This window comes from Heptranchias perlo, chromosome 16 (genome assembly GCF_035084215.1).
Source record: "Heptranchias perlo isolate sHepPer1 chromosome 16, sHepPer1.hap1, whole genome shotgun sequence".
NCBI classification, from domain to species: Eukaryota; Metazoa; Chordata; class Chondrichthyes; order Hexanchiformes; family Hexanchidae; genus Heptranchias; species Heptranchias perlo.
Genome location: NC_090340.1, coordinates 43557789 through 43581803, shown reverse-complemented (window position 1 = coordinate 43581803; position 24015 = coordinate 43557789). Strand labels below are relative to the sequence as shown.

Here is a 24015-nt window from a genome sequence, read left to right as displayed (position 1 = left end):
CTGATCTCATTCCATAGTTTATGCACAGGAAGGAGGGGGAAAGAGAGAAAAAGAAAAGAAAAGTGGAATTATCAACCAGTTGCTCAGAGCGCTCATTTGGGGAGGGGGGGGTGGAAAAGGGACAATGATCATCTAAATGTCTTAGCATCAGATAATTCAACCATAAGCATCAGTTGATGCTTTCCACAAATGAGTATTTAGGACACTTACAAATTCTCCTGTAATGGAGCACACCCATTTCATAGGAATGGATTGGTAAGGATAATAAAAAGTGCTGCAGCTGCCAAATCTAGTGATATATTTGCATTATAATTGAGTAAAAAGCAACATGATCTCAGTGACATTTCTGTATACTGATAAAAAAAAAACTTGATTTCTACAATGACAGCACAGTTTTTGGAAGTCTATTTGCAGGGCGTCCTCCACAGAAAATTTTGAAAACAACTTGCTTGAACAGAAAATAAGTCCGGGCCAGTAGTGAGGTTTCAGGACTGGGATACAGCAAAGGAAGGATTGAAGGGAGGTAGGGAAAGAAGAAAAGACACCAATCCCATTTCACCTTGCAAGTAACTAGGGAGAGAGAGAACCACCTCACAAATCATCTGAACAGGGGGATTTTTCTGAAAAGGTGGGTTCCTCAAACTTGCTTTCAGACTTGCCCCAGTCCAAATTTATTCTCAAATTAGAGACTATGAGACTATAAGAACATAAGAAATAGGAGCAGGAGTAGGCCATACGACCCCATGAACCTGCTCCGCCATTCAATAAGATCTTGGCTGATCATCTTTCTCAACTCCACTTTCCCTTGATTCCCTTAGCATCCAAAAATCTATCGATCTCAGCCTTGAATATAATCAACGACTGAGCATTCACAGCTCTCTGGGGTAGAGAATTCCAAAGATTCACAGCCCTCTGAGTGAAGAAATTTTTCCTCATCTTGGTCCTAAATGACCGACCCCTTATCTTGAGATTATGACCCCTGGTTCTAGATTCTCCAGCCAGGGGAAACAGCCTCTCAGCATCTACTCGATCAAGCTCCCTAAGAATTTTATGCGTTTCAATGCGATCACCTCTCATTCTTCTAAACCCCAGAGAATATAAGCCCACTCTACTCAATCTCTCCTCATAGGACAACCCTCTCATCCTAGGAATCAATCTAGTGAACCCTCGTTGCATCCCCTCTAAGGCAAGTATAACCTACCTTTAGGTAAGGAGACCAAAACTGTACACAGTACTCCAGGTGTGGTCTCACCAGGGCCCTATATAATTGCAGCAAGACTTCCTTACTCTAATACGCCAACCCCCTTGCAATAAAGGCTAACATACCATTTGCCTTCCTAACTGCTTGCTGTACCTGAATGTTAACTTTGTGATTTGTGTACAAGGACACCAAATCCCTCTGAATACCAACATTTCTTAGTCTCTCCCCTTTCAAAAAACATTCTGCTTTTCTATTCTTCCTATCAAAGTGGACAATTTCACATTTCCCCACATTATATTCCATCTGCCACCTTCTCGCCCACTCACTTAACCTGTCTATATCTCTTTGCAGCCTCTTTGCATCCTCCTCACAGCTTACTTTCCCACCTAGCTTTGTATCATCAGCAAACTTGGATACATTACAATATATATCAATGACTTCAATGAGGGGACCAAGTGTAAACAGCTGAGGCCCAAGCACTGATCCTTGCAGCACCCTACTAGTTACAACCTACCAAACTGAAAATGACCCGTTTATTCCTACTTTCTGTTTTCTGTCCGTTAACCAATCCTCAATCCATGCTAATAAATTACCCTCAACCTCATGAGCCCTATCTTGTGTAACAACCTCTTGTGTGGCACCTTATTGAATGCCTTTTGAAAATCCAAATATACTACATCCACTGATTCCCCCTTATCTACCCTGCTAGTTACACCCTCAAAAAATTCTAATAGATTTGTCAAACACGATTTCCCTTTCATAACACTGTGTTGACTCTGCCTAATCATATGATTTTCTAAGTGCCCTGTTACTACGTCCTTAATAATGGATTCCAGCATTTTCTCTAATACTGATGTCTATGCATGACTCATTTAGCTTCCTTCCCCCACCACATCATTCCCACTTCTTGTGCAAGAAGGTACATTGACAATACTCTTCTAACCAACCAAGTCTTATTTAAGACACCATTTAATCAAAGAAATCTTATATTGGCCAGGGATTCCACCCCTGATCATTTCTATATTGGGTGAAGACAAAATTAGGACCAGCTGTGATGCCCTAGAAATAGCCTGCAAACATTCACCTCCAAGAATTGTGTGTGAATAATGGGTCAACATCCACGAGGATGATCTCCTGGAAGGCAACCACAGAACTGTAGCCTAGGAAAGAGCTAACTGCTTTAAAAGTGAAGGGAAGAAAATTGGCACAGGGAAAAAAGGCATCTTCCGATGCTAACAGCAAGTGCTTTCAAATGTAATGCATTTGTTTGTTGCCAGAAATCACAAATGGAAAAACATCTTGGGGTCCCCAACTCTTCACAATCTATATTAACGATTTGGAGGAGGGGACCGAGTGTAACATATCAAAGTTTGCAGATGATACAAAGATGGGAGGGAAAGTAGAGAGTGAGGAGGACATAAAAAACCTACAAGGGGATATAGACAGGCTGGGTGAGTGGGCGGAGATTTGGCAGATGCAATACAATATTGGAAAATGTGAGGTTATGCACTTTGGCAGGAAAAATCAGAGAGCAAGTTATTATCTTAATGACAAGAAACTAGAAAGTACTGCAGTACAAAGGGATCTGGGGGTCCTTGTGCAAGAAAATCAAAAAGTTAGTATGCAGGTGCAGCAGGTGATCAAGAAGGCCAACAGAATGTTGGCTTTTATTGCTAGGGGGATAGAATATAAAAACAGGGAGGTATTGCTGCAGTTATATAAGGTATTGGTGAGACCGCACCTGGAACACTGCATACAGTTTTGGTGTCCATACTTAAGAAGACATACTTGCTCTCGAGGCAGTACAAAGAAGGGTCACTCGGTTAATCCCGGGGATGAGGGGGCGGACGTATGAGGAGAGGTTGAGTAGATTGGGACTCTACTCATTGGAGTTCAGAAGAATGAGAGGCGATCTTATTGAAACATATAAGATTGTGAAGGGGCTTGATCGGGTGGATGCGGTAAGGATGTTCCCAAGGATGGGTGAAACTAGAACGAGGGGGCATAATCTTAGAATAAGGGGCTGCTCTTTCAAAACTGAGATGAGGAGAAACTTCTTCGCTCAGAGGGTAGTAGGTCTGTGGAATTTGCTGCCCCAGGAAGCTGTGGAAGCTACATCATTAAATAAATTTAAAACAGAAATAGACAGTTTCCTAGAAGTAAAGGGAATTAGGGGTTACAGGGAGCGGGCAGGAAATTGGACATGAATTTAGATTTGAGGTTAGGATCAGATCAGCCATGATCTTATTGAATGGCGGAGCAGGCTCGAGGGGTCGATTGGCCTACTCCTGCTCCTATTTCTCATGTTCTTATAAATTCTCTCAGTTCTGCATGCCACCTTACTGATGACATGAAGCATAAAGAGGGTTACTTCTGTTTAACTGAAATTTGAAATGTTCAACAGAAGTTTACAAAAGATCTTCCACAAATAAAGAACAGAAAATTTCAAGGATATATTCAAGTACTCAAAATGAGGTCGTGCCAGGAAAGGTGAGGACTAAATTGCTTAAGAGGTATTAGCCAAGTACTCTCTCCCTCCCCCCTCCCCCCCAATATATAGGATTCTGCATGATACAATGCAACATTTTTAATTCAATCTTCAGACTGCAAATCTACACAGTCAGAAATAATGTGCAGTTTTCAGACTAGAATCAATTTTAAAATAATCTACTAGAGAATACTTTAATTTTCCCTTTTCATTGTTACTTCTAATACTTGTGATATTGAAATGTATTATGATATTGCAGCAGTTTCACATTTTACCAGTTTAACTCAAATTCAAGGTCTCCAATTTAGTGACATGCCCGTAAAAAGGTCACAAAAAATTGACAATTATATATTTTTTTAAATTTGAAAATGATCATAAATAGCACAATTGGTTTACTTACCTAACTACGGTCGGGATGACCTCACTGGCAAAAAATATGCTCAGTGTAACAACAGCATAGGATGAGAAAAGACCCAGGATGGAAAGAGCCAGAAGAAGACCATGGTGCAGGTCTGCAGGAAAACAAATCAGTTGGTAGTGTAATACCAAACGACAAAAGCTCAAATTACTTCTGCTATTTATAATATACACACACACATAATCGATGAGTAATACTATTATGCTAACACCCATTGTTTTTGCTTGCTCTAGAATTGGCACTGCAGCCTCTCAGTCTGTTACAACAAACACAGTTAAAAGACATAGGAGTAGATTTTCTTCTTTACAGTAAGCATTGTCTGGGCACTAGCTTTTCTTTCCACTGAAATCAATGAAATCATTGGGTTAAATTTTAGGGGGAAATTGTGGGTGCGTTGGGGGCTCTGAAAATTGCAGAAATCCCGTTCGGGTTCCGAAGTTGGCTCCAACCTGCTGACTTCCGAGTTTCCCAGGGACCCACCTGTGTGTGTATGTGGGCGACCCGAAACCAGAAGTCTCGCCGGCAATTAAAACCGGCAGGATGACAGTTAAAGAGCCAAATGTACTTAAGGCACTTTACCTGTGATAGATTAAGTGATTGTAACCACTTTTAACTTACCTGGGCGGCTTGCCCACCGCTTCTGATTTATGCCTGGTGACAGAAGGCATGAAGGGACGGAGCAGGGAAAAAGAAACAAAATAAATTTTAAAAACCATAGAAGGAAGTTAAAACACAAAATCAACCTACCTTTCCACCCTGCTCCAATATCCGATGTTTCCTCCCTCCCCTTCTTCACCACCTCCACCCCCCCGCGCTCTTCCACTCTCCACCCCCACCCCGCTCTTCCACTCTCCAACACCCCCCCCACCCCGCTCTTCCATTCCAGCGCTGGATGCTGTCTCGCTCTCTCTCTTTCTCTCCTCCCACCCCCTCATGTTGCAGTTCCTGGCGGCAGCCAGCCTGTCAATCAGGTTGGCTGCCCGGCACGAGACCCGGAGAAGACGTTACTCATCAGCAATCACCATGCGATCGTGTCAGAAACGGTAAGTTTTGTTCATGCGGGTTTGTCATGCGCACCTTCACCCCCCCCCCCCCCCCCCCCGCTGCCAACCCGCCACTAATGTAAAATTGACCCCATTGAGTGGGTTCTGAAATGGGCATGCAATCCTCTCCGCCACATCCTTCTTTCTGTGCTCCATCCAGGCTATGTTCAATGCCCAGGCGTTAAAAATCAAAATCTACCCCATACACGTGAGTAAGGCCCTCGAAAATGCACTAGTGTTTAAATAATAGGCCAAATATCGGTGTCCTCATTAAAAAATTAATTATCTTCACAAAATAAAATTCATATTTGTCCTGGCTAAATGTAAAAATGAACTTCACATTGACTCCTCAAATCAGGTTTTATTTGTATATCCCATACAAAGTTCAACTTTCTTATATTTGATTAGGACTAGTTGAAAAACAAAAACTGAATTTGAGAATAAACTGGGTATGTAACCAGAGAAATTGCGCAAATGTCACAAGAGAGTTAGAGATGGCAGTTTATTTCAAAGGGACCTCTACCAACTTATCAAGGTATTAAACACTGCACTAAAAAGGTGTCCTGGCTTCCAATTGCTCACCTGCTTAAGGCATTAAGTAGCTGATTAGGAACATAGGAATAGGTGTAGGCCAGTCAGCCCCTCATGCCTGCTCCGCCATTTGATAAGATCATGGCTGATCTGTGATCTAACTCCATATACCTGCCTTTGGCCCATATCCCTTAATACTTTTGGTTGCCAAAAAGCTATCTATCTCAGATTTAAATTTAGCAATTGAGCTAGTATCAATTGCCGTTTGCGGAAGAAAGTTCCAAACTTCTACCACCCTGTGTGTGTAGAAATGTTTTCTAATCTCACTCCTGAAAGGTCTGGCTCTAATTTTTAGACTGTGCCCCCTACTCCTAGAATCCCCAACCAGCGGAAATAGTTTCTCTCTATCCACCCTATCTGTTCCCCTTAATATCTTATAAACTTCGATCAGATCACCCCTTAACCTTCTAAACTCCAGAGAATACAACCCCAATTTGTGTAATCTCTCCTCGTAACTTAACCCTTGAAGTCCGGGTATCATTCTAGTAAACCTACGCTGCACTCCCTCCAAGGCCAATATGTCCTTCCAAAGGTGCGGTGCCCAGAACTGCTCACAGTACTCCTCACAGTACTCCAGGTGGGGTCTAACCAGGGTTTTGTATAGCTGCAGCATAACTTCTGTCCCCTTGTACTCTAGTCCTCTAGATATAAAGGCCAGCATTCCATTAGCCTTCTTGATTATTTTCTGCACCTGTTCATGACACTTCAATGATCTATGTACCTGAACCCCTAAGTCCCTTTGGGCATCCACTGTTTTTAACTTTCTACCATTCAGAAAGTATCCTGTTCTATCCTTTTTTGATCCTCACATTTGCCTACATTGAATTCCATTTGCCACAGTTTTGCCCATTCACCTAATCTATCAATATCCCTTTGAAATTTTAAGTTATCATCTACACTGCTTACAATGCCACCAATCTTTGTGTCATCTGCAAACTTAGATATGAGACTTTCTATGCCTTCATCTAAGTCATTAATAAATAGTGAATAATTGAGGCCCCAAGACAGATCCCTGTGGGATTCATGCAGATTAGAACCTCGCAGTTTTGAACCTCAGGCTGTGCCGATTTAGCTCTTCGCCGTAATAGCAGTAAGGATTTCTAACCTCAGCCTCTCAGGTTAAGGCAGCGAAAATTTAGCAAGGCTGTCATGCTCCCGATAGCTATCTGGTATCTGCTTGAAGCATTTATGATGGAGATTGGGTTAGGGCAGGATTAAACTTGGTTGTGATACCCTCATGGTGAAAATCTGGTTAACATTCACAGTTCAAGTCCACACATTAAGGATTTGGGTAACTTATTAAACTATTGATGTCCATGAAACTGCACCACAAGGTTGGATTAAAATTTTCCTTGCAGTGTCTAGTGTACTATATGGAGGGATAATGGAGCAGTTGGATTGGAGTATATTGTATAGTTGGAGGGGTTCTGTCACACCAACCTTCTACCCACAAGTTTAAAGCTTTCTAATAGTTGTATAAACTTAGAATAACTGGTTGACAAGTTTTATTTTAAATAAAGTATAATTCTCCAGCGTCACGCCATATTCATTTCCAACTATCAGAATCACCTTCAGTATCCTCCAGGTGCAATTCCCATAAAAAATTCCTAAAACTATTAACCAGAGTACTTGACATTTATTAGTTCCTTGCAGATTCTAGGGTGCATACCATCTGGTCGGACTGCCCTGTGGACATTTAATTCCTTGGGAGATGCATTGCAACAGTAAATAGTAGTTTTACAGACCTCCAGTCATTAGATTCCTAAGCCAAAATGACTAGATATGGAATTAAACAAAGAAAAAAGATTTCAACACTTTTACCCACAACCTGATCCTCCAACCCCTACCTCAAAGTGGTTTATTTGGTCTTTAGCCCTCTATCTTCTAATCAGGTCACTAAAAAGATTACTATAGATACCTTTTATGACTATTTGCAATCCACCTTGAGTACTCACTTACCTTTCTGATCATTTAGTTATTCCTAATTGAACTTTGTTAATATTTTCCCAGTACATCTTTTAAAATATTTCTGATTGGTTTGTTAAGTTATTTTGATCTCCGTATTGTATTCTTGCTATTGTCGGGTTTCTCTCTCTATTTTCTTTCCATTTTACCAAATATTTTCTTTCCATTTAATCCTCCATACAGCCCATTGGCAACAGTAATTGTGCCCATAACCAATATCCACCACGTGTACTTTCCAGGCGGCAGTGTCGTAGGACTGATTAGGAACAAGATCTCTGGCCAATGTTGCCTAACCAAAAGACTGAGGCTTCATCAATGTCCAGGTGATGTTCACTAAGGCAGCAAAGATCAGGGATGAAACCTAGAACTTCCCAATCTGTATTGCTCAATACCGCACCGTGCAATGCACTTACCCACTGAAACGTTAGGATGATTCATGTTTTGAATACCTAAATTAGTGCACTTTACTAAGTGCTGTTGCTCTATCTCCTATCCTAGAAATTTGTGTTTCCTTTACCTCCTCAGTTTGGGTACCAGTCACTACACGTCAACTATGAAATTCTCATCCAGCATTGTTCCGATTAAAAAGGTCTTTGTAGCATTGCACAATATGGGTGTCCTTTTTGCAACCTAAGCAGCAACTTTTTCACTTCAGTTTGCAATTTAGCAACTGTGATTTTAATCTCTTCTAAGTGTGAAACAAACCAAGACTCATCAATTTGTCCCTTTTCTCTTTTTGCGTAAGTCAAAATATTTCACCTATAACGATGCTAAAACAGTGCTCTACCAGGCTACTTTGTTTAGTTGATTCAATAGAACCAGTTTTTGTAGTTACTATAAAATTTCTCACCAGGAATTACAAATAAGGTGGGAGACCACACACAGAATAGCTAGAGTTGCAAAAGAAAGCATTTTTCTACTCCCAGTGGAAGAAGTTTTTAGTGATCATCTATACTTACATTGTATAAGAGCAAGCAACAACAGCGATGACATTCCTGTGAAGATTGTTGAGAGCAGTAGAATGCCACGTCGACCAAACTTGTTCACAGTAAAATATAGGAAAAGGAGGGCCACACCTTCAGCACCGGCAATGACAAAATAGCTTAAGTAGAACCTGGGGCTATAACCAACAAGGTTTTGGGAAAAGCAGTGCTTGATTCCACTGCCGATGAACCTGAGATGAAATGAATAAGGTTATCCCTCCAGGTGAAGTCATTGCAGTGGCTAAGACACTAACCTGGATCTAAATTCAGAGGAGGGAAAGTAGATGCAATAGATTTTTTGGTATGATGGTATTAAATTGACAATTAGGTAATAAATAGGCATTTTCATTTTGCACAAACCAATCAAATTGAAAAACTCAGTGCAGCAGAGCAAAATTGCCACAAGAGGTTAGTTTTTTGTATGTTTTGGACAAAAGTAAATGAGAAGCCACCTTTTACTGTTCAGCAGCATTTCTTCCTGTCTCACCTATGAGCCTGGAGAGGGCCCTCCATGGTCCAATAGTCACTAACATTCACTCTCCAGACTCATACATGAAGAATGACCACTTGGGCAAGTTACCAAAAGGCTGTCAACATCTGTGGAACCATATACCAGCAAAAATCAGTACCGTCAAGAATGGGTGAGAATTTTTTTAAAATAACTAAGCATTACATAGAATCTATCTCACAGAAACAGGCCATTCAGCCCAACTGGTCTATGTTGTTTCCTCCACACGAGCCTCCTCCCATCCCTCTTCATCTAACCCTAACCCAACATCTAACATATCCTTCTATTCCGTTCTTCCTCATGTGCTTATCTAGCTTCCCCTTAAATGCATCTATGCTATTCACCTCAACTATTCTTTCTGGTAGCGAGTTCCACATTCTCACCACTCTTTGGGTAAAGAAGTTTCTCTTTAATAAATCCAGTAGGGAATTCAGCAGAGAGAAATAACTTCATTCAATTTTGAACAAATTAATATTGTGCAGTGATAGTTATTTATTTTCTCCAAAAAACAATATTCTTTGATATGCTGTCAATATTGATCACAGATCACAAGAGCAATAACAAATGTATGACCTCTACAAAAAGTTAGCTCATGTTTAGTGGGAGGACACAATTTATGTTAAACCAGGGAGCCAAGAACATTGAATAACCAATGCCATAAAGAGAAGCCAAAAAGGTCAAAAGAGCCGAAAGTATGAAAAACAAGACCGGCAGTTAATATAAAAGTTAACAGCAAAAAGCTTCTCTAAAAACACCAATAGCAAGTGGACAGCCACAAAGGGGTGAAGCCAATAAAGAATGAAGAAAGCAACCTTATAGTAGAAAGAGATGCTAAAAAAATATTGTGCCTCTGCATTTACAGGTAGGAGAGAAAGGAAGGTCTGTGTATATTATATAAATTACTACATGACTTGTTGAAACATACATTTTATAAGTCATTTACATGCAGAATACTGAAGGTGGTTGGTGATGAATCAATTAGCAGAAGTACCAACTATGATTCCCAAAATTCTTAAGGAACAGGAATTCCACATAAGACCAAAGGGTAGTGAATGCTGCACCCTCGGGCGAAATGGATAAACCACATAGACAAGAGAACCTCGTGTCAGTAGTAGGAAAACTGCTAGAGAACATATTATGGGATAGCATTAGATGAATAAATAGAAAGGGGATGGGCTAGTCAGGGACACAACATTGATTAGTAAAGGTTAGGTCTTCTTTCTACTTTGGCAATCTCTCAGGGTCGAGGATGACATAAAGGTTAGGTAAGACTCAATAAAATTAATCAAATTCTATAAAGAAAATTACTGAGAGTGTATACTAAGGTAATGAAGTGATTCCGGTATGTTTGGATTTTCAAAAAAATGTTAGATTAAAAAGTGTCATATTGGGCCCATGGTATTAGGTAAAATGGCAGCATGTCCAGAGGATAGAAAGCAGAGAGTAGGGGTAAATGGATGTTTCTTGATTGCTGAGATGTAGCCGGTGGCATGCCTCATGGATCTGTATTGTGGCCACTTCTTTAAATGATTTGGACTTGTGCATTAAGAGAATATCAAAATTTGCTGACCATCATATTAGGGTCATGACAAACTGAGGACGAATGCAAGAGACTGCAGAATGAAGAACAGTTTAGGAGGGTGGAGAGATATGTGGCAAATGCATTTCGATGTACATGAAGAACAGAATGGAAATATGACCCAACTAGGAGAGTGCCTTAGACACAGCCCATGGGTAGGATCCAGCTCCCATTATTCAATCCTTGAAGTCCAGGTCCAGTTGTTTTTTTTTTTAAAAAAAACACCTTTGTCTGCTATTAGCTTCAGATTTTTGAATTCCCTGGGCCTAGAGGATTGGAAAAAACCAGTGCCTCATTGGTGGTTTTGGACTAATCAGGGTGCAGTCTTAGGGTACCCAAAACTGCATACAGTACACCAACTGCAGCTTAACCATTATCTCAGGTTGGTAATTACTTCCTTGCTTTTTGTATTTAGCAATCCTAAATATACAAATCAGAATCCAATTTGCCCTTTTTTTATGGCCTTTTCCACCTGCCACCCTGTCTTTAACAATTTGTGTATTTGCACCACTTTATCCACTAATCCATACACTTCCTTCACCAAGTAGTAGAAGCATAAAGGAAGAAAATTAGAAGAATTCGCTTCCCCGACCCCCAAATGTGACTATTTAAGTGCAGTCAATCAGAACACCTGAGGGAATTAGATAAACAGGAAGAAAAAATGTTAGAGGGAAAGAGGGAAATGAGAATAAAGTAATGATGTGGAGCTAGCATTGACACAGGTACCACAGATTAAACTTTTATATTGGTTTAAGCCCAAATAAAATTAAATTAATTTTGATCACAAAAGAACATTTTATTTATTACTTTTATTAGAACCACTTAATTTGCAAAGCACTATGGTCTCCAGCAAAATTGTGGGCATCATGTAGCACACCAACATTTGGTGACATTTTCTCAAGTGGTTTCACAGACCCTTTTGCATGAATTTAAAATATTCCTATAAAAGCCACCACAAAAAGCCTGATTAAAGGAATATATTCAAGGACAAAGAAAGAACATTTATATAGCACCTTTCCTGTCCTCAGGACTTCCCAAATAAAGGACAGCAGCTCACCTGCATCTGAGTAGATCATGAGAGGCTGTTTCCCTCTGGCTGGAGAGTCTAGAAGAGGGGGCAAAGTCTCAAGATAAGGGATTGGCCATTTAGGACCGAGATGAGGAAAAATGTCTTCACTCAGAGGGTTGTGAATCTTTGGAATTCTCTATCCTGGAGGGTTGTGGATGTTCAGTCGTTGAGTGTATTCAAGACTGAGAGTGATAGATTTTTGGACGCTAAGGGAATCAAGGGATATGGGGATAGAGTGGGAAAGTAGAGTTGAGGTAGATCAGCCAGGATCTTATTGAATGGCAGAGCAGGCCTGAGGGGCTGTATGGCCTACTCCTGCTCCTATTTCTTACGTTCTTATGAGTCATGATTACGAATACCAGCCAACTATCTAACTTTTGAGTACGGTTGAAAACTTGTGTTGAATGATATAATCTAGGTTCACTGCAACCTAGATTAAGAAAGCTCAAACTCATTTTAGTACATTCTCGGTGACTACGACCATGGTGCATTATCCCTCCTCAATCTCTCTCCACGTCCCCCTCCTCCTCCAATGCATGTCTACTGCTGCCCAGCTCGGTAGACTTGGTCTCACTTAGCTCCACTTTTCCTATCTGATGTCAGTCAGAGATTCTCCAGCAATGGCTTCTCTTCCAGCCACCGCATCGTTATCTCCAAAGTTCCGCAATGATCTATCCTTGGTTCCTTCCTCATCTACATGCTGCCCCTCGGCGACATCATCCAAAGACATGGGTTCAGCCTCTGCATATATGTCAATGACACTAAGCTCTTCCTCTCTATCACCTCTTTCCACCCTTCCATGTCTTTGTGCTATCAGACTGCTTGTCTGACATCCAATCTTGGATGAGCTGTAATTTCCTCCAGCTAAGCACTGGGAAGACCAAAGCTATCGTCTTTGGCCCCTGCCACAAACTCTGATCCCTTGCCAATGTCTCCATCCCCTTCTGATTCACTGTTTCAAGCTAAACCAGAATGTTTGCTACCTTAATTTGCTAACTGACTCCAAGTTGAGCTCCAGACCTCATATCCTCTTAATCACAAAGACTGCCTTCCTCCACCTCCACCCCATCTCAGCTCATCTGCTGCTGCAACTCTCATCCAAACCGTTGTCATGTCCAGACTCAACTATTCCAATGCTCTCCTGGCCAGCTTCCCATCCTTTACCCTCTGTAAACTTCAGCTTATCGAGAACTTTGCTTCCCATATCATATCCTGCATTAAGTCCCGCTTGCCCATCACCCCTGTCCTTGCTGCCCTATATTAGCTCCTGGTTCCCCAAACACTCAAATTTTTAATTTTCATTCTCATGTTTAAATCTCTTTTTCAGTAACTTAATGCAACCTTACAATGCCCCACCCCTCCTCCATACTCTCTTTCCTTAATTCTGGCCTCCTGTGCATCACAATAGCAGTTTGATAATCTGGAAATAAGCTAGTATCAGTAAAAGTCACCATGATGCAGTTGGATTGTCGTAAAAACCCAACTGGCTCATTAATGTCCCTTAGGGAAGGAAAACTGCCATCCTTACCTGGTCTTTCCTATATGTGACTATCCCACACCAATGTAGCTGACTCTTAACTGCCCTCTGAAATGGTCTAGCAAGCCACTCACTCAATCAGACTGGGCAACAGAGATGGCCAATAAATGTCAGCTGCACCAGCAATGCCCACATCCTGAGAATAAATAAACTGCCCTCCATTGGCAACCATGCTTTCAGTCCCTATGCCCCATATTGTGGAATTTCCTCCCTAAACCCCAATGCCTCTCCAACTCTCCTTGACCAAGCTTTTGGTCACCCATCCTAATATCTGCTTCTTTGGCTTAGCATCCATTTTTTTTGATTATAGCTCGATGTAGTCTTTTGGGATTCTTTTCTATATTAAAAAGGTGCTACATAAATGCAGGTGGTTGTTACACCACAATAGAGACTTAATCTGATCAGTTTGCGCCCAAGATATCAGGACAATGTTCCAATTGGTTTCTGAAAAAAAGATTTGAATTCTAGGTGGAAGAAAAAAAATTACTGAACATCTTCACTTACGTGGTGAACCCCAGTATTAAGATGTTCTTCCAAATGACTGGAGTGGTGGTCATGTCACAGAAAGTATACCGACGAGACTGTGCAACCTCTTCAAAGACAGAATCCATCTCTGTGGGGGGCAGGGAAAATTCTCAATAAACATGTTTAATACACTGAAGGATGATATTCATGCTGCAACAGGTCACAATTTAAGATGTTCATAAAATTAAATTTGAATAGTGTGGGCAATTTTTGGTTCCCTACTTCAGAAGGACATGAACAGGATCCAGAGCAGTATAAGAAGGATGGTTTTGCACACCCAAAATGTCATCTTGTTTGTTCTCTCTACAGATGCTGACTGATCCACTAAATGTTTCCAGCATTTTAGGTTTTGATTTTGGAATTTATGTCTAAGGTTATTAGGAGAGACACGCAGAGCTGAATTAGTTTTTATTGGAGAGCAGAACATTGAGGGGAAATGTGACAAGTCTTTAAAATGTTAAAAGGCATATTGATAGCTGAAAGATGGGTGCTCGACAGACTGAGCACAGAACGGAACACAGATTTAAAAAGAAGAAAAACTTGCATTTATATTACAACTTATTATGTCTCAAACTTTCCAAAATACTTTACAACAAGGAATTACTTTGAAAGGCAATCAACAATAACTTGCATGTATATAGCACATTTAACGTAGTAAAACTTCCCAGGGCACTTCACAGCAGCATTACCAAACAAAAATTGACACAGAGTCATACAAGAACATAAGAAGTAGGAGCAGGAGTAGGCCATATGGCCCATCGAGTCTGCTCTGCCATTCAATCAGATCATGGCTGATCTTCGACCTCAACTCCACTTTCCCGCCCGATCCCCATATCCTTTGATTCCCCTAGAGTCCAAAAATCTATCCATCTCAGCCTTGAATATATTCAATGACTTAGCGTCCACAGCCCTCTGGGGTAGAGAATTCCAAAGATTCACAAACCTCTGCATGAAGAAATTCCTCCTTATCTCAGTCTTGAATGCCCGATCCCTTATCCTGCGACTATGTCCCCTAGTTCTAGACTCTCTAGCCAAGGGAAACAATCTCTCAGCATCTACCCTGTCAAGCTCCTTCAATCTTATATGCTTCAATGAGATCACCTCTCATTCTTCTAAACTCCAGAGAGTATAGGCCCATTCTACTCAACCTCTTTTCATAGGACAACCCTCTCATCCTAGGAATTAATCTAGTGAACCTTCATTGCACTGCCTCCAAGGCAAGTATCACCTTCCTTAGATAAGGAGACCAAAACTGTATGCAGAACTCCACGTGAGGTCTCACTATAGCCCTGGACAAGTGTAGTAAGACTTCTTTACTCTTAAAGAAATATTAGGACAGGTGACCAAAAGCTTGGTCAAAGAGGTAGGTTTTAAGGAGCATCTTAAAAGGAGGAGAGAGAGGTTTACGGAGGGAATTTCAGAGCTTAGGGTCTAGGCTGTGAGATTCTCAAAATTCACAGATCCCCCAAAACTCGGAGAAAAACCCTGAATATGGGAAAACTTTGGCCATTGACTAGAATCCTAAAATGGAAGGATAGGTGAGAGGTCACCAGACGAAATCAACAACACACACACCGTGGAACTTCGGAGAATTAATGCTTCAGACATGTCTCTGTTTTAATGCAAAACAGACAGCAGGTGGTCGACACTCAGCACGAATTTGAAAGGCAGTCAGCCATTGAAAGAGGCAACTGCTCCAGACATGGTGGGACCATGTTTTTGTTTTAATGCAAAACCTATCAACACCTAGGACGTTGGATACAAAAGGAAGCCTGTATACCAGGTGATCAGCAAATTCCCGGAATTAACAATGATCCATCGGGAGAAGCAATGGCAACATGATGAGGGACCATCAAAAAGCCATCAAAGATTCTTAAGGACTGTAATGAACTGTTTAAACAGACATGAAGTGTTTTTTTAAATAAAGTGTCGAAGACCAATTGTAAGAGAGACATCCACAAGTGGAAACTTGAAACCTCTCTCTCTCTGGCTCTGGCGGGCTGCTGCCTGTGTCTGGAAAGAAGAGCAGTTTCCAGCGAACAACAAGGCGAGGAAAGCAGTTTGACAGGGAAGGTCAGCAGCTCTAGAAGCAGGCCGACACACACAAGAAGAAACCAGAGCAACAGCCCCAGTGACCATGAGACACCTCGCGGCAACAAGGGCCTTACGAAACAACCAACCGAAAATTGCCACCAACCAACTGGGTAATATTGGCCACCGCGACCAACGAAAACCAACTCGGGAGAAAACCGAAGATCCGCAGAGTTTCCACTCTACGATCTATTTCTGACTTACTTCTGGGTGAATTACTGTCAAGGATTCGTTTGGTGAGCATTATCTCTGGCCCTTTAGACTCCAACCTAGCTAGTACAGTGGGATTGGGAGGGGTGAGGTATCTTTCTACTGTAATTTCTCTCGTGTGTACCGAAGTGTTCCCCATTTTACTAGAGTGTTAAGATTGTTGTGTTGTATTTTCTCTCTTGAATAAAGGTCAAAGTTCTTGCACCAAAACCAGTTGTCTGCTGCACTTTGTCACAACCCCCAGATAAGTCCAAGGTCCAGAACCCAGGGAGTGGGAGCGATTCGGACTGCTCAGAAGTCAGAGGTGAAGCTGACACACACCACCACCATCAATGGTGGAGCGATGAAAATCATGGATGCGCAGGAAGCCAGGATTGGAGTAGCGCAGAGATCTCAGAGGGTTGTAGGGCTGGAGGAGGTTACAGAGATAGGGAGGGATAAGGCCATGGAGGGATTTGAAAACAAGGATGAGAATTTTAAAATCAAGGAGTCACCTAACCTCAGGAAATTCTATTAATTGCTGGTTCATCTTTTCTTCAGTTCTGATGAAGGATGACGTCTGAAACATTAACCTGTCTTTGTCTCTCCATAGATGCTGAGAGATTTGCTGTGTTTCCAGGACCTTCTGTTTTTGTTTTAGATAAATAGCTGATTGGGAACAGAATTGGAGGTTACAGGAATAAAGTGAGAATCAAATATTACATGGGGCATAACTGTTCCTGTGCAATTAAAAAATGTCTGTGGAGGGCAGTAGTCCAGGTTTGAGTAGTGGAGGGAGATGTTAGGTGGTTTGCTTGATAAACTTATTCATGCAGAATTTTCACACAGGAGATTAAATGGGAAGGAGCTGGCTTGATGGACTAATTGACCTTTTCTCGTTCTATTCTACATGTTAAACAGACAGGCGAACTCATCAGTTTTCTGTTACTCCTTCACGGCGTGTCACTTACCATTAAACACATTGCATGGAGCGTATATTTCATCATCCATATTGACACCATTACCAGCTGCTATACCTCGCAGTATTTGCTTACACTTCTCAATCTGTCTGGTTGCAAGGAGCCAGCGTGGAGACTCTGGGAAGATAGCTGGAGTGCTGCAAATTGTTCAAAAAAAGTTTAAGTTCCATAAGCAGGAAATTAGACCACTAAAAAGTTACTAGAAATGTTATTTATCCCATGGAACGAAAAAACAATATTTCTCTCCCGAAAGGAAAGAGTACAGGAGAAATCCATTAAAGTTATCTACTTCTGCAGTGGGACTGTGCTGAGCAGAGGCCATGCACCTTACCACTTTTGGAATGGGGTGGGATGGGGATGTAAGTAAGAGAATGCAGAGCTGAGAAGGAAGTTGCTGTCAGGCACTCTCATGCCTCTGAGTAGATTGGTAAAGTAAAGTTGGCCCAAAGAGGAGGGATGTAATTATATCTTTTACAATTGAACAAACAACCTGTTGGAGGTCTGTCATTGGAGGTCTGTCACATTAGTACTACCAGTCAGAAAGGACACTAGGTGATTAATTCAATAAGTTTGTCTTCTGCAACTACCATGAAGTTAAACATTCTTCCCAATTCTGAATGCTCATTCTTAATGCTCATTTTAGAAAACTATTCCTTAATGGGTCAAAGAATCACATAATTAAATTAGATCCATTGCAAACTAAGCATACATTTTTCAGCGGAATGAGGTAATTGCTGCATTTTCCATCATTCCTTTGCTGGGCTAAGTCAAGGAGAAATCAAGTCCTTCCATCCCACTTTTTGGGCTCCTCTTTGCAGCTATGCTCAATGAAACCACTAGAGACATGAACAGCAAAATGTGCTACTTAATCCACAGGGACCAAGGAATAAACTTTTTTTTTTAGAAACTAACCGGTGATGACTACAAATTCCTTGCTCATACATTTGCAACACATCCTACACCTACACCTCAGAACACTTACATCACCTTCAATCAGGAGTGCTGCACTGAACCCTCTATCTATCTGGGTGGCACGTTATCCAATGATACCAAGATGGCTTTTGCCACCTAGATTTAGAAAAAATGTTTGCAGTGAACAAATGTATCAAACTCCAAACTATGCGTTCATGATGATCTCCCTATCCCATCACTGTGGAACTTGGACAGTGCATCATAAGCACATCAAGAGGCTAGAGAATTTCCACAGGAAATTCTTATCAAGTGGTAGGACATGATGCTTAAAACTGACATCTTATCCAGAGCAGGAATAACTGGGATTGAGGCATGCTACTCAGGGTGCTGCAATTCAAGAAATCAACACATATACTAAATGCTCACAGCAAAAAGGCAATTTCCAAAAGCAGACCTATGTATGAACTGAAATTTGCAACCATATGCATGATGTGAACAGGTTAGCGTGCACACGCTTACAGTGGCTGCCTTCCTGATTCTTCAGTCCATTTCAAAAGGAATTTCAGACAAATCATTCACATTAGAACTAATTTGGAATAATGACACAGAAGTAGACACAGAGAAAGTAACTTGTACAAAACTAAAACTCCTCCTAAAACAAAATAGTGTCCATAATCTGTACTTCTTTCTAGACTCAATCTCTGATGAAACATTACGTGAGTGCTGACACCTACGGAGCCTTCTCAACGTGGAAACAGGCAGTAAAAACAGGAAACTGAAATCCAGCTCGACTTACAACTTTCTTGAACTTCTAAAACCAGGTTTCATCATCCAAGATAGTACGCAAAATAGTGCAGGACATGCTAATGGGCAATCTGACACACATCATCAGGGTTTCACAGCCAATGAGGTCTAAAACATATTGGAATTTTGAATAAGAGTGACAGTTCCTGCCATTAAAGTTAATGAGTTCCATCTTCTCTCCCAGCTTGCAAACATTAAACATTTCAAGAACATGAGGTATTCATAAAGTAATTCCATAAGAAATTACATGTAATTATATCAATGTAGGGAACTGACTAAGACAGATGGCCCTACAGTTAACTGAAGTCAATTTTAAGTTCATATTATTCTGCCTATCTAAAAGGATTATCAAAAATGATACATCACTAAAATGCTCCCGTTTGAGACATGCAGCTCTGTTTCAGTAACAGGGGGTGCACAATTGAGATAGGGTAGACCCATAATGAGAATGTCAGATGACAGACTCCCTAGTTCTGTATGGTTGAAGTTGGGCACAATTAGAATGCTTTCTGAATAAAAGCACTTCAAAGATGACCTGAAGCAGAACCCCAACCCTTGCAGAATGTAGGCCCACTCCTGGGAACTTTTAGCTATGGACTAAGTGTGATTGAGAATAACAATCTCTGATGGAGTTCAACAATTTGAAAATATCAAAATTGCCATCAAGACCAAGCAAAATCTCCCGAATTGTGCTCCCACATTAATGCAGTCATAACATTCTGACTTAAATAACTGTTGTGATGCGTGCGAGAGGATCTTCAAATGTCAGCTGGTCTTAGTGAACCACTGGCACCACCACAGATCTAAGAGTAACAGTTAAGCCGCGTTGCTACCATTATTGAATGACACAACGACAATTACTACTAATCACCAGCACCCATAGCTTCATGCTATTTCCTTTCAACTGGTGGTTTATTAACATACTCTCTCACAGCAAAAGATGTAAAGGCTGATTCAGCAATTGGGCGTTCCTAGTGTATAGTGGTGCTCGCACAGATTTTGGGTCAGGGAATTATGGGCCCCAGACTCCGATTTTCCATCCATTAATTTATATGGGTGTAAAAAAAATCAGGCACTGGTCCACATGTTTTCCTGATTAGCAGCACGTTTCAAAATGGCTGTGTTCTGCCACTCTGTACCAAATTGAGGGAGGTTTCTCGCTGATTATTGCAATAGCTAGCAGTACAATAACCAGCTAAAAACTTACTTCACTTTAGTCTGGTTGAAGAGGCAAAGAAAGGGATAGGGGAAAGTTGTGCTCTAGGTTGATTTGATCAGGTTTCAGGACATGCTTAGGAACATAAACATGCCGTAATTAAAAAAATACCTAAACTTTATCACCATGGATAACTACAGTATGGAGGTCTCTTTCTAATGCTAAAAAAATTAAATTATCCAATAATTTCTCTTCTTAGTGCATTTAGAAGCACATATATAATACAGAGCCAACCCATAGGACCAAAGTGAAATCAGGAAAAGAAAATACACTGCAGTACAAACTACATTAAAATGGGACTGCGTTAACACAAAGTGCATTTGCAATGTGAAAATGTCACCCAAATGTGCCTTCACTAATAGCAAATGGTGAGGCAGTCAGGAGGAAGTGTTAGGAGCTGGCGAAGGTATTTTCGTACAGTGACAAAATATCAGCAGAGGAATCATCCTGGTTCGCTCATGTGTATCTCCTTTTAAGTATTTTTTAATGGCTGCATGACTAGCTAGTGCTGGTCAGTATATCTCATTCAGCTATTGCACCTGCATGTCTTACTCACTGAATATTACCTACTGATAGTGCAAAAATTAAGAGTTAGTTGGAACTCCTAACCATTTTATTTTAATAGTTTAAAAATATATGCAGAATCATTCCAGAATAAATTATTTTTGGCTTTAAATCCGGATACATTTTCTAGCATTTTAAAGTGTAACAAGAAAGGTCAAAATCAAAATGGTAAACCCCCAGACCCACTAGGAAATGCATTTTGCACCAACAGTGCTCATTTCCCCCTTCAAAAATGTCTAAATCCACCATAGTTTCAACTGTCCAGGACTCACATTCTGAAACTTCCTCCCTAAAACCCTCCAACTCGCTCTTCTCCTTTAAGACCCTCCTTAAAACCCTCTTATTTGACCATGCCTTTTATATCTCTTACTTTGTCTTTGCATCTGTTTTTTTTATTACACCTCTGAAGCATCAGAGACGTTTTTCTACATTAAAGGCACTATATAAGTGCAAGTTGCTGCTGAATGTATGTATGACTCCATTAAAGAACAGAAGCCCAAGACTGATAAATGTTGTCATCTATTAGAAGATTTCAAACAAGAGACACTCAGCAATTAGGAAGAATTATCTGAACTAGATGAAAAGATACCTTTAAAATCATTCCCTTCATGTTTCTAAAATAAAATGCACCTTTTTGAACTTGCAAAAGCTGTTCAACCTATTCATGCCCTTGATATGCAAGGACACTCATACAAAGGAAGATTATTTGACATTACTACAGGTTTTAGAAATCCACAATAGAATAGAGATTCTGCATCTGATAGGTGAACCATTTATACAAAGACAGTTATCTAACTCAGTCAGATGATAAACTTACTCTTAAAACACTCACCACCAATAGATGAGTAGTAGTAGGAAAGGAGCAGTGACAACACCCTGCAAAATTCTCCAGTCTTTGCACAACTCAGCCAAACCTGGCAGCAACATCTCCCCACCCACTGTAAAGAACCCAGCAATCATTGTGATCATCAGTCGGTGCGGTGGGTCACACATCTCCAACCCTGGAGGTATAAAAAAAAGTCAATATTGGAAATTGAGAAATTCTAATCATTTTGTGCTTCCAATGTGACTGCTGAATGGATTTAATGAACAGTACCAATTTTTTTTGCATGTTTATCCTTTCCACAATTAAAAAGGGGAGAGAGAGGAAAGTGGAGGCACAGAGGAACTTTGGGAAGGAATTTCAGAGGCTGGGACCTAAAGGGATGCCCGCTAACAGTAGGCTGAAAGGAGTGGATATAAGAGAGTCTGAAGTCAGAGGAATTTGGGATGGGGCGGGGGGCGAGGAGTGTTGCATGGTTGCAGGAGGCTAGAGAGAGGCAAGGTGATGGATGGACTTAAAGACAAGGACAAGAATTGTAAATAAGGTGTTTGAGAACCAGGAACCAATGCAGGTCAGCGAGGACATGGGTGATGTGTGAGCTGGTTGTGGTAAGGGATAGGATATAAGCAGCAGAGTTCTGAAGTCTATATAGGGTGGAGGATGGGAAACTGGCAAGGAGAACACTACAGCAATCAAATATGAACAGAATGTGTGGCTTGGGGCCAAAGACAATGGCTTTAGGCTCATCTAAGACAACGTCAGATTAGCAGTCTGACAGCAGAGATGCAGAGGAGGGGTCGCGAGGTTGTGGAGAGGTATAGCCGGTTGTCATCCACCCGAATGTGGAAGCTGATCCCATGAATGTGAATGATGTTACCAAGGGGCAGCATGTAGATGAGAACGATGAGGGGTGCAAGGATGGATCATTGGGGGACTCAGGAGATGACAGTGCAGTGGGAAGAGTAGCCATTGCTAGAGATGCTCTGGCTACTGTTACATATGCAAGAATAGAACCAAGCATGGACAGTCCCACAGAGCTGGACAATGGAGAGGTGTTAAAGGATAATGGTATGGTCAACTGTATTTGACCATACCATTATCCTGCTGCAGAGAGGTTAAGAACAACCAGGATGGTCACAGTCAGAGAATGTCATTTGTGACTTGTTAGGCCATTTCAATATTGTAAGAGAGGCAAAAAACAAATTGAAGGGATATAAACAGGGAGTTGTGGTAGAGAAGAGCATGGAGATGGAAAGCAATAGCACATTCAAGGAAAGGGAGGTTGGAGATAGAGCAGTAGTTCTACTTTTTATTTTTGGTGACGCTAGCAAGGCAGCATTTGTTGCCCACCCTAGTTGCCCTGAAGACACCAACAGCTAATCACATTATGTGGGGCTAGGGTTGCATGTAGGCCAGACTGGGTAGGGATGGCAGGTTCCCTTACCTGAAGCACAGTGAACAGGTTGGGTTTTTATGACAATGCAGCAGCCATGGTGGGATTTAAACTCATAACCTATGGGTTGCTAGCTCAGTACCATAACTACTAGGCTACCAAAGAGGGGTTAAGGACTTTTAAAAAAAATAATTGCCAATTCATTTCACTGTTGTATGTGGATCTTATTGTGAACAAACTGGTCTGTGTATTTGCCTACTTAAGTCAATGCATTTAAAAAAATGTGAACTGCTTGGAAAAGTTGAGTGATAAGGGCTATAAAAATGCAAGACTTACTTTTCTTTTAAGAAAACCAAAACCTTTAGCTCCGTGAAGGAGATCATAAAAGGACCCTGGTCTTCTAACATTATGCCCATCTTGTTTTAAATCAGCAACATCTTGATATTAAATGGTGCGCATGTCATGTCGTCTTACTAGTAGTAAGGGAACACAGATAGACACAAGACCAGTCACACTAAACAGATGATTTTGACCAAGAGAATCCAAACTTATCTTTAAAGCCAGAGAAGCAAAGATACAACAGACAAAATGGTAGGCCACCTTTGACAAGCTAATTAGTAGAGAACTGAGAAGATCCATAGGAAGGCAAGTAATGAAGTCCAAAAAACGACAGCAAGGAACAGAATAGGAATTAAAAGCTGCAAAACACATGGCATATGCTTACATTGCAACATTTTGCAATACATTCAATTGATGCATCATCTTCGCCATTCTAATTTAATACATACTTAAAAAGGTCAAATTCCCCCAATTAGACCAGAGTCATGTTAGGGTGAGTTTTGCAGCACAACTAAATTGGGAAGTCATATTAAAAAAAAAAAGAAATTTCAGATACCAGACCAGGACCAGAGAAGCTCTGTTCACTAAACAATACATTCATATATTGAGCGAGATAAATGCTACCATTACAAAAAAACGATCTGAGGAGAGAAATTATGAACTGTAGTTGTGAACAATATATGTAGAGGAAGGGGGAAGTGAAAGAGAAGAAAAGTTAAACATTCCCCTCTATTGGTTCCCAGTGCTGTTTCCACACTTAGCACCCAAACCAGTTTTTCAGCTACAGCACAATATGA

At 40.9% G+C, this 24015-nt stretch overlaps 1 protein-coding gene across 1 annotated transcript in view; it reads right to left on the bottom strand.

Annotated features, from left to right (window-relative positions):
- slc22a31 (solute carrier family 22 member 31) overlaps positions 1–24015 on the bottom strand; it is a 40628-nt gene that overhangs the window by 3678 nt on the left and 12935 nt on the right. The window contains exons 4-8 of the mRNA XM_067997495.1: positions 21496–21664; positions 17159–17304; positions 13887–13995; positions 8666–8880; positions 4090–4201 (exon numbers count right to left, since the gene is read on the bottom strand). Of these exons, the coding sequence (XP_067853596.1) occupies positions 4090–4201; positions 8666–8880; positions 13887–13995; positions 17159–17304; positions 21496–21664 (751 nt within the window). The remainder of the gene's footprint in view (positions 1–4089; positions 4202–8665; positions 8881–13886; positions 13996–17158; positions 17305–21495; positions 21665–24015) is intronic.